At 39.5% G+C, this 20,557-nt stretch overlaps 1 protein-coding gene across 1 annotated transcript; it reads right to left on the bottom strand.

Moving 5' to 3' along the window:
* Positions 1 to 157: 157 nt before the first annotated feature.
* On the bottom strand, positions 158 to 18,304 carry ireb2 (iron-responsive element binding protein 2). Its single transcript, XM_085359430.1, has 22 exons — positions 18,262 to 18,304; positions 14,043 to 14,129; positions 13,600 to 13,765; positions 13,199 to 13,336; positions 12,833 to 13,060; positions 12,448 to 12,517; positions 12,112 to 12,295; positions 10,138 to 10,277; positions 9,407 to 9,578; positions 9,207 to 9,307; positions 7,976 to 8,092; positions 7,703 to 7,862; positions 6,708 to 6,843; positions 5,279 to 5,363; positions 5,045 to 5,201; positions 4,669 to 4,793; positions 4,270 to 4,374; positions 4,028 to 4,170; positions 2,967 to 3,114; positions 2,591 to 2,713; positions 2,257 to 2,442; positions 158 to 2,014 (listed from the first exon to the last, which is right to left on the bottom strand). The coding sequence occupies exons 1-22, from the start codon at positions 18,284 to 18,286 to the stop codon at positions 1,904 to 1,906; spliced, it is 2,907 nt and encodes a 968-aa protein (XP_085215556.1). The 5' UTR covers positions 18,287 to 18,304; the 3' UTR covers positions 158 to 1,903.
* Between the last annotated feature and the right edge of the window lie 2,253 nt (positions 18,305 to 20,557).

Genomic DNA, 20,557 nt, shown 5'->3' with positions numbered 1-20,557 from the left:
TTTTTTTTTTAGCAAGTTTTAAATGAGATTTGTTTTACTGATTTCATACATGCCGTTTTTATGCCTTGGTGATCATTAATATTAATTTTACACAAATGAAAAAGTTAAGTGCCAAATAATGATGAACATCTCACTGCAGAGTAGTCAAACATGGTGAAGTTTTAATTACACTGCTCAAAAAAAAATTAAGGGAACACTTGGTCAATACATTACAACACAAAGTCAGGCAAACTTTACGATTATCAGTCACTTCTGTTAGGGAGCAAAGACCAACAGGTTCATTGGAGAGATGACAAAACACAGGTTGGAGGTCTCTTTATACCTCCTGATTGACTTTTCTCTAATTTTGCTTTTTGTTGGTGGCCTATCAGACAGTACCTGCGGCCCATTCAGGTTGCACAGGTAGTCCAGCTCCTCCAGCATGTCACATCTAAACGTTCCAATGCTAGAAAGTTTGCTCTCCCAGCACAGTCTCAAGAGTGTGGAGGAGATACCAGGAGAGTTACTCTACGAGAGCTGGACAGGGTCGTACAAGGTCCTTGATACAAGATCAGGGCCGCTATCTGATCCTTTATGCAAGGAGGAACAGGACAAGCGCTGCCAGAGCCCCAAAACAAATGACCCCCATCAGACTACTCAGGTGTCCCAACTGTCAGACTCCATGAGGATGGCTTTAGTGGGACCAGTACTCTCTGCCCAGCAATGCGTAGCTTGACTGGGATTCAACAAAAAACACCAGAAACAGGAAGTTTCTGGCACCTTATTCTCTTTGCAGATGACAGCAAGCTTCATCCTGAGCACACGTGACAGAGTCTGGAGAAGCTGTGCCTACACCATCATCCAGCATGACTGGTCTGACAGCAGGTCAGTGATTGTCAGGGAAAGTTTATCCCTGGAGAGTTGCACAGGCCTCCATGTTTCAGCCAACAATACCCTGACTGAGTGTGTGATGTAAGTATTCCCCTAATTCTTTTCTGAAAAGCTCATTTTTACTAAGCAGCGTCTCCATTATAAGGCTCAGATATGTTTTGCAGCACCTTTTTTTGAGCAAAAACTGTTTATAAATCACTGTCTTCACTGTAAAAGTCACTCTAAGGAGATTCAACACAGTTCTTTAAATTAAGCTTCGGGCTCTGGCCAGCAGTCATTTCACTTAGCTTAGCAGCAAGAGTGGAAACAGAGCAAAGAGCTTACCTGGTAATGCTGAAAGAGTGTTTTAATTAACCTTTAATGTGATGCCGAGCACTGTCAGTTGTAATACAAGCCATCTTTATGAAGGGAAAAGACCAGTAACAGCAAAAAGAAGAAATGTCACATTTTTCCACAATTAAAAGTGAGACAAGTGTACTTTCTGCAACAGGTTTGATTAGCAAAATCTTAACAGCACTGAAAACAGGGAAGTGACATCAATTCTGCAAATTTCTGAAATTCATAAAATTCAACTTGGATGGTTTTTGTTGTTGTTTGGGGGGTGAAAGAGCAGTACTACGCTCTAAAAACAAAGTATTCATGCCATCGTACCTACCACCATCTCAGCCTTTGGCCAAATTCTTCTTCTTCTTTTTTTTTAAAGTTAAATGAAGGAGGATCAATTTCTTTTTGGCTCATCTCCGTGTCGAAAGAAAAGTCCTTTCAGCATGATAAAACACCAAAAACTATGTTCAGCAGTTAGTCTAGGATACAATCTCCTTACTGAGTGACAGTCACCATTTTTCTCAAGCCTGGAAGATCTTCTGAGGAGAAAGGGTGCCCTTTTAAATGCTGAAACAGCTGTGTGTAGTGATTTAGAAGCTGCGGGGGTCTTAAAACTGACGTTCCGCTAAAGTCTGGAGACGCTAATCCAGCTCTGTGAGCTTTTCTCATCCATGATGAAGACATTAAATGCCAAGGGGCTGCTGTTCTTTCAGAGCAAAGTCCGAGCAACGTATCTGAGGAGCCCTCCGTGTTGGAACAAGATAACGTCCGTGTCGCTGTCAAACAGGGCGGTGACGGAGAAGGACTTTCCTTGGCTGGTCTGCAACAGAAAACACGAAAGACACGTTTCGCTTCACTCAGCAAGGAGACCCGAACATGACTAGTAAACTGCAGAGAGGGACTAATTTGTGGACAAACACATAAAGTGAGACTAAGAATTAAAATAACATTTTTCTAATCAGGATTTTAGCACATTTGTCACTGACATGTTTCATCATTTAGTTTAGAGCTTAAAAATAACTTTAGCTTTGCAGAGGCTAAAATGCAGCAAGTGTTCCATACCTTGACGGTAAGCTCCTGCCCTGGACTCAGGCTCTCCGGCAGGGTGATGCTGAATCTTTCCTTGCCACTGAGCTCCAGTGAGTCAGCGTTCTGGCCTGACAGGAACTGGAGCGGCATGATCCCCATTCCTACCAGCTGGTTCCTGTGCAGCTTCTCAAAGCTTTCAGCAATCACCGCACGCACCCCCTGCAACCACAACAAAAGCAAGGAAGTAGAAACACAGTGGAACACAGTTTGCTGAACATGCACGGCCATTTCCACATTCCACAGTGGGTCAACCTACTGTAGTGTAAACTCTGCTAAATTACAACTATAAAAACTGCAGCTTGTTTACCAGCAGGTACGGTCCTTTGGCCACCCAGTCCCTGGAGTTTCCAGAGCCGTAATCTTTGCCTGCCAGGATGATGAGGGGAATGCCGTCTCTCTGATAGCGATCAGCTGCCTCGAAGACATCCAGCTGAGCAGACACAGGAAGAGAGAGCAGTTATCTTTAGCTGCTCTGACACAGCAGAAACAACACAGTACCGAGTCTGGCTTGAGCCTGCAGCAATCAGCAGTGCTAGACACACAGATGGAGCCACCCAAAGGTCACAGACCCGCCCGGGGTAACAGCTAGCTCATGCAGCACGAGTGAGTACATCAGCAAAACCAAAACAGCCCAATATTTGTCAAAAGTTAAAAGGAAACCATTGAGGTTGTGTTGCACTTACTGTCTGGCCTGATGGAATGTGCAAAGTCTTCGGGCCTGGCTTTCCGATGAATCGGTTTTGGAGCTTGATGCTGGCAAACGTGCCTCTGGTCATCACGGCGTCATTCCCTCTGCGAGCGCCATATGAATTAAATTCTCGCGGTGTCAGTCTGAGGAACAATTCCAAAGTCAACAATATTAGTCAATATCAGGTTAAAAGGGAGTTTTTCCTTCCTACTTTCGCCAACTGCTTGCTCAGAGGTTTGTCTTGATTGTTGGGGTTCTCTCTTTGTTACTGTAGAATCGTTTTCTTACAATAAAAAACATCTTGAGGTGACTGTTGCTGTGATTTTATGCTATAGAAATGAAATTGAAACGAGTTGAATTATCTTTCAATTTTCAAAGTCAAAAAGATCTCACCATAATGCAGGTTTACAAGACTTGCTTTTCTTGATAGATTTCATTTGATCGTCTCTGCAAACATTACTTTAAATTCGAAATGCTGGAGGTTCATAATGTATGAACTCTGCTGAAAGAAACCCTGGATTTCCCTCCATACTCCTATGGTTGATTCAATAATGGTGACGGCTCGCCAACTGAGCTGATTTTTAATTCATTTCCTCACTGATGCATTAAACTGTTATTATCACCAGACCAATAAATCAAATCTGCCTCACTATAGTTTCATTTTGCATCTCCACACAGTTAGGTGAGAAATAAACTTGTGTTTTACGTTTGTGTGTTATGGAGGATGGATAGTGCTAACACAAACAGATGCACGCTAACCTCCTCTGCTGCTCTGTGATGGCGGCAATGCCACGAGTCGTGGATGATGTCACAGGGGGACGATCAGACCATGAAGCAGATAACTTAACTACAAATCCCTTTGCACCACTTATTCCTTTGGATTTTAAATATGTGCTGAAATGTTCTCATTTAGAGCGTCAAACATTTAAACCCAAGTTTTAACCATTGCCATCATCTTTGAAAACCTGACGTTGGTTGATTACAAAGCTGTCCAACTGAAGCTGCCTTGAAAGATTTAAGTGTATGTGTCCACAAGGGCTGAAGGCTGAAACTGACCGTTTGCTCATTAGGTACTTGGCAGCAGCGCTGACCCTTGCAATGCTGCCCGCTGGTGAAATGTGGTCCGTGGTCACTTTGTCCCCAAGGAACAGTAAGGCATGTGCGTTTTCTATTGACTGAGGAGGAGGCACCTCTTTACTCTGAAAACGGAAGCATTCAAACATTTAACACTAGGGAAGTAAAAACATCTCCTCTAAGGTCCACACACAGTCAAAGGATGTGCAGCACAGAGCGCTCACCAGCTTGCTGAAGAAAGACGGTGATCGGATATATGTGGACTTGTGATCCCAGGGGAAAAGAAGAGAGTCTGAACATTCAACATTTTTCCAAAATGTGTTCCCTTTCTGAAAGACAGAAAGAAATCACATTAAAAAAAGAAAAAGCAAAGAATGTTTTCCAGTCATCCGTGTCACGCTTTTAGCAATTCAGGATCAATCAGTTTCCACACTCTCTCTCTCAGATTGAAAACACAAGGAAATGTTCTACTTCAGATCTGTTCAAACTACTGAATAAAAGCATTTTTTTAGGTGCATTGTTTCCAAATGTGCAGACAGACAGAAGGAGCACCGTACTGCTGCTCATGCTGTGCAGCAACTGCATTAGAAGTTGAAGAAAAGTAATAAAGCTCATATCCTGACCTCCATCCTTCCCCTTAGATCCTTAAAGATGGAGGAGAATACTGTGTCCTCTTCAATCTGTTGGACCTCCTCTCTGGACGGCCAGATATCTCGCAGATACACCTCTTTCCCATCGGATGTCAAACCTACTCAAACAAACAAGAAACCAAATTTGTGAGAATTTATTTAAGAATTTTTCAAGTTGTATTGAGAAAATGAAATAATGTAAATACAAACACGAGAGGATGTCTTTTTTTTTAAATATTTCTAGCAATAAAGGTTTTCTTTGGCTTATACAAAACATAGAATCACAACATGCCCCTTCAGTGTAATCTGCCAAATCCTCTGACGACCCTCAGCTCTGAGGTAAAACCCTTTAATAGAGCGCATTTCTTACCTAAAGGCTCCTTCTCAAAGTCGACTCCCACAGTGCCTGCAATAGCATAAGCCACCACCAGGGGAGGAGACGCCAAGTAATTGGCACGCACACAGTCACACAGTCGCCCTTCAAAATGCCTGTTGCCAGACAGCACGCCGCAGGCCACCAGATCACCCTAGAACAAAAGAGATCATGAAGCTCTGACTGCTCTAACAGCATCAGCAGCTCCTTTCAGCCCGATGAGGATCCTACCTGTTTGATTGCATCCACAACAGCTTCTGGCAATGGCGCCGTGTTCCCCACGCATGTGGCACAGCCATAACCAATCACCTCAAACCTGTCATGGAAATGGCAACACAGGTCTGTTTAAAGGATATGAATCATTCCGGCGTCTTTTGCGTCACCACCTTAGCACACAAACCTTGCATCGAACAGGTAGTAATTAACACAAGCTCAAAGTTTTTACTGGTTTAGATCACAATGCTGACAAAGCTCCAAACTTATTACTTCTAAACCATGCAGCTATCTGGTCATGAACATTAATGCAAGAACTTAAAATGAACATAAAGTCATAAATACATTCATGAAGGGCTTTCGGTAAAGTTGATGTATTGTTTGGCTCTTAAAACAGTAATTTTGGGCAGATTTGTTAAAGGTTGTGTTGTGACAGTAACATGCCTTTTAGAAGCTTATCCTTATGCTTTCATGGTGAACCCAATTTTATAAACACTGGATGGGTGCAAAACACCGCGGCTAGATTAAATGTTGCTATACCCTGCAGCAGTCGGCAACAGACAAGATCAGTTCATTTAGTTATTCATATTTTATTTACATAAAAACGGCGGTTAAACCACTCGTCTAAGATGTTACAGAACACGGCCCACAGCACCGCTCTCTCTCACACAAGCAACGTGAACAACAGTCAAACAAATCTACATTAGTATGTAGGTTTATTTCAGTAAACTGGTACAGAACCGCTCAAATGGAGCAATTTGCAACCACATTGATCTGAAAGGAAAGAGGCCTGCTGGTGCTAGTGCTGATAACCTTAGCCACACCCAGAAAACTACTAACTGTGCTTCACCAAAAACCTCCTTATGATTGCTTTGTTCTCTGTAGGTTCCTCTGTACTACCAGGTTCTCTGTAGTTTGCATGGACGATAACAACTGCCAAATGGTAGTGAAACTTGACAAACTGCAGCGTAGACTGGAAACGGAGAGTGCTGGTTCACCCAGTGATATCCAGCAAACTTTAGCAACCACTCGCCAATCAGTTAGGGATATAAATCTTTCCCTAGTGATCAAAGATGCCAGCCAGCATTTAGGCTTGTGTGACTGAGGCTTCATGTTTACATTTCTTTGTAACTAGACAAAACAAAGTGCTTTACATAAGACATTAGACTAACTTCACACAATACATACATATACAAAAACCTTAAGTTTTTGTAGAAATACACTTTTAACCATTTAAATACACTGATTCCTATACAGTGCTTTTCTACTCTCCTGGAGGACTCAAACCACTTTATTATGTGTTTACTACTACCTGGGCAGTATTTAAGTGTTCAGTTACAGGTCATACCTCCTCAGACCTGCAAATACCTGTTTATTCCAGGTTATTGCCTTGGTGCTAAAGAGATATTTGTGTCTGTCTGTGTTCTTGCTGTGTACATACACTTACCCCAGCTTATTAAAGTAAGGCAGGACTCCACTGGCATTGAGGTAGTGCGTGACCATGCCGCTTCCGGGAGCCAGGCTGGTCCGAATATAAGGCTTGACGAGAAGCCCGGCCTCTACAGCCTTTCTGGCCAGAAGCCCTGTCAATCACAAATAACTCTACGTTATGCAGTGCTGCAGACTGTAAAATAATTTAGAGTGCCAGTGAAAACAGGCAACATGATGCTGATATGGGTGTGCAATATAGCTTAAAAATTATTTCAAGAAATTTACAATAATAATATTCATATCAATATAAAATAATGAACAACATTTTGTTGATGCTTGCAGGCAGCAGGATTTATACGTTTAAATAAATGAAGATATCTTCCACTGAGCTTGCATGAGTGATGACACACCACCTAATTCAAAGTGTGACTCTATTAAAATAAAGTGTCAGCAGCAGCGACAGTGACACAACAAAAGTTAAATGTAACCACAAAAGTAGCCATTGTTTCCCTAGAAGTTATAAAACATTAATAATGAAGTGTAAAATTACTGTTTAACCCTTTAGTTTAACATTAACTAACCTTGTAACTCATCAGGAGCTGCACAATATTCTCACGTAATAAAAGAGACTTATTTTCTGTGATGTTGCATCTTGCGTCAAACTTTCTAATCAGCTGCGTTTCCACCATCTAACCGCTTCAGTAATTTCCATCCACTGCTAGCTCTTTCTATTTGCAAAGCATGGTGCTCTCTTAGAGGGCTGAAGTAGCTCCATTTTTACTAAATATCATTAGAGACTGTCACCAGGCTCTTGTTGTCAGAACAGGTCTGGGCTTGTCTTGTTGTGTTCACAAGGAAAAGTAAACACATCATGCTGCTATGACATTGTGATGTGACACTTTGATATCCCCTAAAAAAATGATACCAACAGCTCCAAGCTTTAGAGCTTTTATGTTAGAATTGAGGGGAAAATGCACTTTTTCTGGCTCTTTCTTTGAGTCAGTCCTTTACCTGCAGTCAACATAACAGATGGATTGCAGTTGTTAGTACAGCTGATGACAGCAGCGATGACCACTGAGCCATGGGACAGCTGGTACTCCTGACCACCGTGCAAGAAAGGAACACGGATCTCCTGCTTCTCCTTAGCGATGTGGAAGCCTTTAAAACCCACCTAAAGACAAACCAAAGAAAATATAATTACACTGCAAATCCTGCAGCTTAACTGAAAACCAAAATACACAAGAGTTAACTTGAAAGTTACATTGTTTAGTTTTTGCATCTTACCTTCTCATCAAGACAACTCTGAAAGTCTTCTTTCATACTGCTGACAGCCACTCTGTCCTGCGGCCTCTTCGGTCCACTCACATAGGGCACCATGGAGCTCAGGTTGAACTCAATCACCTGCACAAAGATCAGCAGTTGTAATTTCTTTCATTATGACCTCTATTTCTGACCCCTAGGGTGCTATTTGCAAACATAGCTTTTATAGGGCTTGTCAGAGTGTCATTACTACATTTTTTAACTTCATAAAAACATTCATATCAACAGAACACCACAATCTATTACTTTTAATTCAAAATCACATATCTCCACATTTGTATTCTTGGCCTCAACTTAATTTACTTTAAATGATTCACAGTTTTACTTTTCATACTTTTTCAACTACAAATATATCTTGCCCCTCAAATTACCCACTGTCTAAAACAACCAGTTTTAGTTCCTCTTCCTCTAGCCAGCCATCTTCTGATTGGCTAGCTAAAGCGTGGGTGGGGCTTCTGTGCCAACAGTCAAAATTGTGTTCCTAAATCAATCATATTAGGCCTCGGTGACACAGGCCTTGAAGTCAGTCAGTAAGCCCCCCCAAAGGCTCCATTTGTTCCCCAACTGGTTGGCGAGTGGTTCCCTGAAGTTCCCTGTGGTCTCTGCTAGACTGCAGCTGTTCCCCATAGTTTTCATGTATGAAGCAGACTTCTCTGATAAACACTGGCCAACTATTTGCTGAGTAATGAAACCTGAAAAGGTGAAGTAAATGTGGAAATCGAACCCGTTTACCTTTCAAGCAAAAGTTGTGCCTTATTGGCACAACCAACGTGTCTCAAAAGGCGCAGCTTTAACTTTGGAGCCGGACATTCTCTGTTTCCAGTGTGCGGGGCACGTTTCACAGTTCCACTGATGCTCGGCCAGTGGTCGGCAAGTGTTTGCAGACAATTTGGCGTCGTTCCTTCAGACTATGGTCAACCATGGCAAACTGCTACCAAAGCAATCCCAAGGAGGTTTTCAGTGCAGCGCAACATACCTCTTTGCAACCAACTTCACCTAGCAACTTGCCAACCAGTTGGGGAATACAGTGGTGGTCTGAAACTGAGTTTTAGGCTCACAAGGATCATTTGCAAAAACTATGACCTCATTATTTCAACCTTTCGCAATGTACTGTAAAGTTATTAAGAAAATTAAATCTCTAAAAGTCTGCACTTTTCAATAGAGACTTTTAGAGATCACATCTTGGACAAATTACCTCAGAGTACTGGGGGTCTTCTGAAGGGTCATCATAGCTTCGGAAAAGTTTTACAGCCTTCATGTAAGACTCCAACAATTCAAGTTTTTCCTGGGTAAAATCTGGAATGGTGTAAAATTACATGTTGGCCTGGGAAACTAAAAAATAAAATAAAATAAACAGTAAATAATAAAAATAAACAGAAGCTGTGACTAACTCACTCGTCTTTTTAAAGTGCTTGAGTGTGACTTGGTCGACAGGGAAGAAGCTGACAGTAGCATTGTACTCTGGGCACATGTTGGCAATGGTGGTTCGGTCGGGGACTGACAGCTGGGAGACTCCAGGTCCAAAAAACTCAACGAACTTCCCAGCGATCCCAGCCTGCCGTAAGTGCTGGACAAAAAAAATTTAGAAAAAGAAAGCACAAGAAATAATTACACATAAACAAACAAGATGACTTTTATACAACAGAATCATCCTTCAGTTTTTTCGTTGATTTCTATAGTTTACAATGATAAAATTACACTTTTACAAACACCTGCCTCTTACAAAGTAAATATGCACCAAACCAGTGTCGAAACATGTTCTTGCCTTACAAAGTACTGACCAATACCAGTGTTATACTGATTAATTGTGTTTCTCACGCTGTATCTCAATGTCAGGTGGCACCTAAATATCACCCTCTTGCTTCATAAAACGAATAAAAGAATACACCATTTTTATTTAGTAAATTAGATAAAGTAAAAAATTAATTTCATATCATATTTTATTTCAGATTTTATTTCATTACTATTTATACATAATCAAATCTGATTGGCCTGTTGCCATTGAAGGTCAACCTTGCTTTGTGAGTGAGGGTCAGAGTTATAGGTGATCCAAGCATCAGATCGGTGCATCCTCATACCACAGCTCTGCTCTCTCAACACATAAAGAAACATAAGAGAAGACTGACCTTTGTGATACCGAGGACGATGTCTATGGATGTGGTCAACGGGTTAATGGAGCCCACCAGCTTACAGCCCACTACTTGAGGGAGAGTCAGAGATATTGGTTGGCCCAGCATTATGGCTTCAGACTCAATTCCCCCGACTCCTGAGAGAGAAATATGGTAAAAATTGTAGAGTTTTTATCTTAATTTTTATTTCACTTTCTGTCTGCACCAGCGAAAAAAACTCTTCTGATGTTAAAAAGCTCCGGTCAATATTTCCTATAAGGGCGGAGCGTCAATATTGTGAGTGAAAAGTGTGGATATGGATGTTCTTTTAGTGTTTTTAGTTACATTTGTAACTGCATTTAGTTACAAAAATTGTTTCACATTGAATACGTCTCTGCATGTCTTTTCTCAGCAGTGCACACACATAGAACAACTTTTATTTTTTAAGTGTGTTACATTATTGTCTGAATCCTACTTTACACACATGGTACATTAATAATTTCTTTCTGTGCATATGGATCACAATCTGACAGAAAATATTTTGTCTTCTTCTTCTGCACAACTGTCAACTGAGATTTGAGAAGATTTAAAGTTTACACAGTGGAACAGTCTAGAATAAAGCAACACTCCTCTAAATCCTCCTAAACAGTCAGATCACACACAGTCTTCAGCAGTTCCTTACAGACGACGTTCAACTTTTTTTAATCTGAAACATCGCAATGTTTCTAAAACACAGTGCATGCATAAAAACACACACTTACACTTGATTATTTAGGTTAGCATGTTGCTATATCCCTTAATGCATCTGCTCATTTTTGACCTGCTAATTTGTGCTGCTTTCATTAGTATGCTGGTCATTACCTAAACGAACTGACTGCTTCTGTTTTATGTAAATCAGTGCATCATCAGCTGCAGAACTTTACCCTCCCATCGGCACATGGCTACGATTACAACATCATACCAGTTTGACCTGCTTGCAAAACCTAATCTTTATATAATTTATTATCTTTATATTATTCATTAATCATTTCTCTAAGTGAGAGTCTCCATGGGCTTTCTCAGCCAAAATATTACACGGTGAAGGATCAGGTTTAAACCATCTAAGTCAGCGGTCCCCAACCCCCGGGCCTCGGACCAGTACTGGTCCGTGAGTCGTTTGGTACCGGGCCGCAAGAGTTGAGGCTCAGGTGTGAAATGTATAGTTTTCGGGGTTTTTAATCGGTTTTCAGCGTTATTTTGTTATCGTTTTTATCGTTAACTCTGTTTTCCTGAGTCTTTTCACGTGTGTTATGAATAAATCTTCTGTTTTTCGTTACCGGTACTAGTTTTATTTTGTTGTATTTATCCGCGACACCTTAAAGGCCGGTCCGTGAAAATATTGTCGGGCATAAACCGGTCCGTGGCGCAAAAAAGGTTGGGGACCGCTGATCTAAGTGGTGCAATTAATTGTTACATTATCCCTAGAAAATGTTGTATTATTTGAGTCAAAACTTCCACAGATTTCTGACCAAGGAATTGTTTAAGTGCCTTAAATACATCCTCCAAAATATGTTTGGTTTAAGGCAATGTGCCCCACAATTTCTCCAAGAATCATTTCACAGTGCTTAATTTACCCATTATTCCAGGATTTTCTAAAATGTCATAACTACCTTCTGTTTGAATTCCCTACATGTACTGCATACTGATGCACCACTTATCCTCTGTGGTGGATATATCTGCAATACATCTGTATTCATATCAGTGTCCCATTTTGTTTTTATCTAGAGTGTAAATTTAGAAGCAGAGAAGTTTGCATTGCAAAGTTACCGTCTTGGACATAATCCGGTTTTTGTATTTGCTGCCCTTTTAGTATGTGACTTATTTGTGTCTCTTTATCGCCTCCTCTCATTTCTCAGAATAGCTATTCAAACACAGGTGTACATTACAGCCACTGAGCATTTTCTCATGTTTACAAAATGCCAACAACTGTCAAAATATTGGAAAATCTCTTACCCCAGCCAAGGATGCCCAAGCCATTAATCATGGTGGTGTGAGAGTCGGTTCCCACCACACTGTCAGGGTAGATGAAACCGTCGCTGACTTGCACCACTCTGGACAGATACTCCAAGTTCAACTGGTGGACTGCACCAACATCCGGAGGAACCACGTTCACATTCTTAAATGCTTTTGAACACCACTGTTTGGGAACAGTATCAAAAATTTTAGCATTTATTCATTTAAAAATTGTTTCGCTACATAACCCATAACTGTGACTTCTTTTTTACTCGGTTATAAAAACTACAAATCATATAAAGACTGCAGCAGCAGCAGTCATTTTTCTTGTTTTACCTTAAAGAACTGAAGCCTCTCTTTGTTTCTGATCAGTTCCATTTCCTGATTTCTCAAAGCTGTTTCAACTCTGCAGAAAAAAAAGGAATATAAGTCATCAGCAAACATGCGAAAGGGGGAATTCAACTTCTACTGACGTATGTCAACTCATGATAATCAGATGTTCTCATGCTCTTCAGGTCATTTTGCAAACAGAAACGCCACATCTGCGAGAATTTCAAAGGCTGCACAATTTCCTCAGCCAGTAAAATCATCTGATCTAATGTATTATCAACACATAAACATAACTGCACAACAGCTCAGTTACTGTATTCAACTGCTGTTTTCATTTAATCATCCTCATGGTGCATATTAGCCCCTCCCCCCAGCATCCTTTAAAACTTACTCAGAGACGGGCTGCAGGTGGAAAGGGCAGAGGAGAGGTGTATTCTCAATCTGTTGGACAGAGGCTGGAGATCCACCTGGGGAGTCGCTGCAGGCCGCTTTACTGCAGGAGCCCCGCTGGCCTCCACACTGTGCGCCCCCTCTGGATGGAGGCCTGGAGTGTACTGAGCGAGAGGGCCCCTGGCTTGGACCCTCCCCTCCACCAGGGTTGGGAGCATTTTGTATGGCACTGTGAGTAAAAATGTAAAAAGAAACATTAAATTCATGAGGCAAGGCAGCGACAATATATTTTTACCAATCTGACTCTCCATGATAATCAACAGAGAATTCACATTCACAAAAACAGTTAATATAAACACAAACATACCATTTGCTATAATCAATCTGTAATGAGTGATCTACTATGAGGTCTGTAGGGCATTTAGGATTGACCAGGCTAGGATCCACACCATGTTTGGCCACAGCGTCTCTCATGGCTGCCAGGTCCACCATTGCAGGAATACCACTGTAAAAGGACATAAATGGAAATGTATATAAACACACACACACACATATATATCATATGTGTATACTTGTTTATGGCAGAAAACAAAGAAAGATGACAAAGGATCTGATAAGCTAATTGCTGGTGGGTCACCTGCGTCACCCACATCTTATCACTCATCTATCCATTCTGCTTTCTCCAACTGAAGATAAACTGATTTCATCTCATGTTTTCCCAACACACAGACCACAGCGCTGATGCAAAGAAAGCCCTGTGAAACTCACGTAAAGTCCTGCAGGAGGACCCGAGCGGGAGAAAATGGCACCTCGGCTTTATTCTGCTCCTGCTGCCAGTGCAAGATGTTCTGGACGTCTTCTTGTTTTGTGTAAAAGCCATCACAGTTACGAATTGCTGCCTCCAGTAAGACACGGATGGATAGAGGCAGCTTGTCTGCACAGAGCAAACAAAACAGTTATTTCCCACAGCAAACAGTGGGTAATTAGGCCTAACACTTTATTAACCGCCCCTGTTAGATAACTGTTAATTGTCGAGATGTGCTCTGAGAATTTGTTGACAAATGAAAGTGCCAACACACCGATGCCTCTTAAGTGTTACTTCAAGACAATCCTTTTACCTTACACAACTATCCTGAGACACAAAAGAGTTTGCAGTGTCTTTAAAACATCATATCCTGTAAAAACATTTCAGTCAGAGGGCCTGAACTCACCATATCGGGGATCGTTTAATTTGTATGGATTGAAGAACTTGATCTGGCCATCTTTCAGTGTGTCGATTAGATGGCTGTACGGGTGCTCTGCAGCAAGAAAGGAAAAGAAATAAAAATACACTCATGAAAATAAAACTCTGATGCCTGAGAAATATACAAATAGTCAAGTAAACTTAACTACCTGCTGACTCACATGAAGTACTCCATCTGCTCTAACCCCATGTTATGAAGGCAAGAAAATTGATTTTTATCTAAACAATAGTTTCAGTTATTTTTAGTTCGTTTTTTTTTTTATTTAGAAAATGACATCTAATACTTTGATCAGGTTAGGCTTTAGAGTACTTAAGGGACCACTATGGCTGAAGAACAGTCCCATGCAGAGCTTTGATGACCATCATCAACATGTTTGAGCTGCAAACTCATCAAAGGGGCTGCGTGAAAAATATGTTGAAAAGCCAGTTTGTTGGCTACTATTGTTTCTCGGCCCCTTAGCTTAGCTCCTGCCGGCATGGGAACCAAAAAAAGTGAAGTGTTACAAACAATGAAAATTCTCCACTGAAGCCATTGTCTGTGCTTCTTGTGCTGCTTTTTTGATCTCGTTTTTTCCTATGCTTCCCCACTTAACGGTCATCTCCACTGTTGCTTTCTTTCTTTCAAGCCCACTTTTTAACCAATAAGCATCTGTGCATTTATCATTTATATGATGAGTTATTTAAGGACAAGGACACACTCTTTCCTCTCTGGACATCAGACCTGTTTCTAGAACAAAATGACTGTGTGTGACTGTGTGCGCAGTAGTTGGAGTAATGTGTACCTACACTGCTTACTTGGGCTACCCTTTTAAAAACCTGGAACTTATTGAACTTTATTGACATATACTGTCAAAAATCATCATTAAGAGTACAGGGGAGGTCACCTTTATGAGGGAAAGAATTAAGACACCTGACTGGCTGGAGGCTTACAATTGTGTTTTTACATGTCATGTGATAGTGGTCATTTGGCGAGGGGCTGTAGCATACCAATTGCAACATTGTGCAACATACTAATACTGAATTCTCTCCAACGTGTTCATCTAACTAAATGAGTGTGGTATAAAGTATTTTGAGTGCTCGAATTGAAAAGGGCTTCAAAAGAACCAGTCCATTCACAATCAGTAGCTGTGTATTCAAACTTCACTTTAGATCAGAGGTGTCAAATTCTTTACATACAAAAAATAACATTTTTCTTTTTTGTTTAGAGTAAAGAAATGCAGCCTCAAAATGTTCCCATTTAATGAACCATGAACAACTGGCCTGATGTGTCTTTAGAGCAGTAGGTGCAATTTGAAAAACATGTCTTGGGTTTTCCACATGCTGCCAGTCTACTGTCATGAGAAATAAAACATGTGAGCACAGCTCTTTGGTTTAACCATCTACCTTTAATGTGGTATAAAAGGTCATGGCTATAAAAGTGCTTTAATCAATTTTTAACAACTTACAACACTAAGCTTCCTGGCGTCATACTTTAGAAAGTGGATCCAGTGGGTCAGACTGGAAGGCTGGTTCTCGCCCTCTAGCTATATGTTTTACACCCCTGCGTGAAGTGATATTTTACATATGTTTCTTGGTTAGTCTATGACTGAAAAGCCACAGAATGGATGCTACAAATGAACTACATGAAAATGCAGTACAGAAAAAGAGAAGCAGACGATATACATTTTGTTTCAATACTTCTTTTCTCATCTTTAAGCATAGTAAAAATGACCCCTGTAGCATGTAGTTAGCTGAACCTAAACTAAGAATAAGCCCATTTGCACTTCATGACATGACAGGTTGGGATCAAAATCTTGAGGGCTGTCCAATCAGGATTTACCTGTTAAATATTGATTGAATTTGTGAAAAAATTAAGCTGAATGAGTGGTAAACCTCTACACGGAGAGCATTCTTGGCACAGGATTGCTCAGTGGTCGCTCAACAGGACATCATGCTGTAACTTTAACGCTCAGATTTCTAACTTTGAAAGCAACATTCTTTAAAAAAAAAAAAAAACAACAGTTATTCGACACAGCAGAACTACCTCAAAACGATCCACCTTTAACATAAAGACTCCCTTGTAGAATTTGATTCCTAAATTCAAAGAGTATATTTAAGGAATCCTAAAAGGAGTAAAAGGCCCCGCACTTATTTTAAAATTAAATGTAAATAAACACATATAAAACCATTCAGTGAAATCCTACAAATCTATTTATATACATCAGTGGCATACTGGGGGTTTCTTATTGGCCTTATCTGCAATATTTCCTCAAAATGCATCCAATTGCTCCTGTTGCAGCAAACAAACAAGATGTAACTTAGCTCAGTTTTATCCATGCAGATACTAAAATACTAACACAAGAACAACGGATGGCCATCTCCAACTCCAGCATAAGGAATTAAATGAAAATATGTCTAAATATGAAATCCAAATGATTGGAACATCTGTGCTATATCTATCATTTTCATCACAGTTTATTCTTCTTTTTATGCACCAGTTCAGTTCTTAACCTCTAAAATTCCCCTAACAAATGAAAGATCCCTGGGTCGAGCCCAAGAGCAGACACTAATAGCTTGGAGGGCTTGCGTCAGGAAGGGCATCCGGTGTAAAAAAAACAATAAGCCATATCAAATATGCGGACCCCAACCCCATGTGATTACTGGAGCAGGTCAAAGTAGCTTCACTTTTCAGGCCCAGCAGGTATTCTCATCTCTTACAAACTGTATGCAAAAACTGTGAGGATGGACAATATAAAGAACATATTACAGACTATTAAACTCAAACACTGGCTCATTATGAAATCCTGAGAAGTGGAGACAGATCCTTTTGGAGACTTGTATCCACCGATAAAAGCAGCGGGCTTCCTGAAAGAAATATATTACTGCTACGCTGATTACAGAATTACTGCAAAATCAGCCCAAGCTAAATCATCGTCTGGATCATTTTTTTTGTTTTTTGTTAATTAATTATTTTTTTTCCATAGGGGGTGTTTGCCGGTGTTGTGCCAAAAAGTGATTGTCTGCCAAAAACTGATTTCCGGTATTTGCCAAAAACTGATTGCTCGTATTTAAACTGCTTTAAGTAACTTGTTGGGCTATAATATGTGAAACATATGTCAAATGCATCCCTCATGGATGACATAAAGTCATCTTGAGCCACAAACAACATTCGTGTAACAAGGTAGAAGCCGCAATCAGTTTTTGGCAGTGACTTTTATATAACCTTTATTTAAACAGTTAAAAAAAATCTCATTAACATTAAAAATGTCTTTTGTAAGAGTAAGTTGGCCAAGAGGACAGCAGAAATGGCAGCAAATATTACAATATTTCTGTAAAAATATTTTAAGTGGGGATAAAGGACCGGATTGGTTATAATGTAAGTACAATAGCAGAGAGTTGTAAAGATACTTGAAAAACAGATATTGTTTTAATTCTCTATATAACCCCTTTGTAAACCCTGTTCACCGAAGTCTATTTACGAACATACGTAAAGATATTACACATAAAAAATACACAGAAACATTGGAAATCAATTTTTGGCAGACAATCACTTTTTGGCACAACACCGGTCGGTGTCACTGCATTGTATGGTATTGTATTTATAAAGCCGTTTTCAAAAGATCTCAGCCAAAGAGCTCGCACTGATAATATACCGTGAAATCACACTTTGTAACGATATTATTTTGATGCTAATGTTAATTACTAACGACATAACAATAATGTCTCCGTACATTATGTCACCTTTGCATGCCTCTTGATGACAAGCAGAGCAAGACGGCTTCAATGCTAACAGGCTGCTAACGCTGACTCTTATCGTGAAGCACACACTTCCCTAACCAACTACTTATCGCTCTACCGGGTGAACATCTTAAAGCGATAAGAAAATGCAAGGTACTTGACACAAACTCTACTGTTATATAGTGCACGCTACAGCTGTTACAAAACGGAAAGAAGAGAAAGACAACACTGGTTTGCGGTATGAGCTAATTTCCCTGTTTAGTTGTACAATGAGCATCAACGAGCTAGCTAACGTTAGCTTTTATGTCTCTGACAGTGTGACGCCGCGTACACTGAATATAATCTTAAAAAGCTAACGACAGCAGTTTTCAGTACATGGACGTGTTTATAAAAGCGGCATGTGTGTCTTAGGCTAAACGGTGGATCAGATATCAGCTCTAACGGAAGGTTAAGAGAAGAAATCCCTTTACCTTTGACTGGGGAAGTGTGCGCCATGATGACTTCTGAAATCAACACGACTCGTTCTCACTACTGAGCAGGCAGCACGGGGCCGACCAATCAGATCACAGAGATCTATGACCACGCCCATCGGTCGACTACTGACAAAATTAAAAAAAATTTACAGCAAAATCTTATTGTTTGTTTGTTTTAATCTCATACACTGGTCATTTTTAAAATGTTGTGCTATTTTTCTTCCATAGCATGTCTTACAGACAAGTGGGAAGCAAGCATTCAAAATATATATTTAGTTCACTGTTTTTCAGTGTTTTTCAATGAGATCCTTTTGCAAATTTGCACATAATCAATGAGGTCTCATTTGCAAACTTTAACCGTAATTTTAGAAAACTTTCAACACACGAACGACGAGCAGACAGGTTTCACACAGTCTTTTGAGCTACGATATAGTGGTTTATGAGTTATATCAACATTTATAAAACATACTGTATAGCTTATTAAGTGAGGGTTGTTAACAAGAACATCGTTTTTCACCCATGCAGTGATAACTAATGCATCTGCTTGTAGAGTAATTAAAAGAAAACATCCGTAATATATATTTGGTGAATGGTTTTTGGTGTTTACCAATTAAACTGTTGTGTAAATTATGTCATAATTAGTAATTATTATTAATTATGTCATAATTAGTTGCATCATTTGCAAATTTAAACATAACATTTTAGAAAACCTGAAACATAAACAAGTAATTACCTCAATGTTAGTTGTTTCATTGTAATATCTGCTAATTTTATTAGCTCCCAAATAGTGGTATTCAATAAAAAAAAATAAAATAAAAAAAAACTCAAAATGAATGTCTGTAATGAGAGCAGTTATACTGGAGCTCTTATTACATGTAAATTAAGATGATGCTGATATTTATTAGCAATGTTGGATAACACATGCACAAGCAGAACAGATATAGTGAAGATCTCTTTATTTAGAGCATACTGTACACAGAACACCTGTGTATGAACTACAGGAAAGCAAGCTTAAGAAAACTTCATGTAACACATAATGACACCATGAAATTGTTGTTGAAGAGACTAAGGTGGCTCAGAGATGTTATACTGCTGAAGCCAGTATATTTAAAGCTTATCAAGAAATGTCATGTATAAATATAACTCCAAGCTTGGCCCTTCTGAGAATGTAATCACTGTGAGCTTAACAGATATAAAGTTTGTCCCTGCATGTTATCAGTCTTCACTGAGACAACAGTAATTTGGGTGTATTTTATTTGTTATCTTCTTTATTGTATTTTATGTGATTTTCTTCCTATCCACCATCAGTCTGGAATAAACACTGCCTGACTGATTTACTTATATGTGGACTTAGACAAGAAGCTTGTTAACCATGTTCTAATCGTATTATGATCAGCAGCTAAGACAGAGATGAAGGCCATAAAGTTATTATTTAATAAATTTCAATATAGGGAGTGTGTGTGAGTAAGGTGTGGCTGTTTGTGCATGTTTTAACATGGTCCATAAAGTCTTTCCAAATTATTTTAAATGTATCAGGAGCATCGCATACTGTAAATATTCTAAAAGTTGAGATGCTGTTACCTGCCTCAGCCACTGATTCCAGCTCAGTAAGTCAGGGTCAGTATGAGCATACACTATAAATATTTTATGGCATCATTTTTTTAATCCCATGCATGTGCAGTTGTTAGATGTTAGACAAACTTTTATTTGATGACATGTTTATACACTATAGAAAAAAACAAAGAAACACCCAAAATATATATTACTGTGACTGTTTTACAGTGAGCTGCGATAGGTCGCACCCCCACCGATCTTAAACTGGATGATTGTTGAATAACGGTTGGATGAATCTTTTATAAGTAGTTTTTGTGTAAATTAGCACGTAATGATTCATATTGTTAATATTGTAATAATATTATTATATAATATTGTAATTGCAGTGTAAAAATTAAGGGTGAATTAGCTTATGATTGGCAGACTGCCTTAATATGTATCGACTGGGGAATTTTCATTATCTAATAGCTTACTGACATCCAAATAGTGGTTTCTAATAAAAACAAAAGTTTTAACATCCAAGGTAACACTCTAATTTTATTTCTATCTATATTCTGAAGAATTTTACCTCTTTTAAAAAGGCCCTGTCATTTGATTTGTTTAATATTTCAAGATTATCCCAACTGGGTCTTCCGTTGGACTGAGGTCATACTTATTAAACTTATTTTTCACACTGGACCAAATTAGACAACACAAACTGATACCAATATATTTAAATATATCAGTTGTGCTCTAAATT

The sequence above is a fragment of the Diplotaxodon limnothrissa genome, linkage group LG7 (genome assembly GCF_057381915.1).
Source record: "Diplotaxodon limnothrissa isolate DT_005_m linkage group LG7, D_limnothrissa_male_GT1.1, whole genome shotgun sequence".
Taxonomy (NCBI): domain Eukaryota; kingdom Metazoa; phylum Chordata; class Actinopteri; order Cichliformes; family Cichlidae; genus Diplotaxodon; species Diplotaxodon limnothrissa.
The sequence above is the reverse complement of the archived record's forward strand: the minus strand, read 5'-3'. Positions and strand labels throughout refer to the sequence as shown.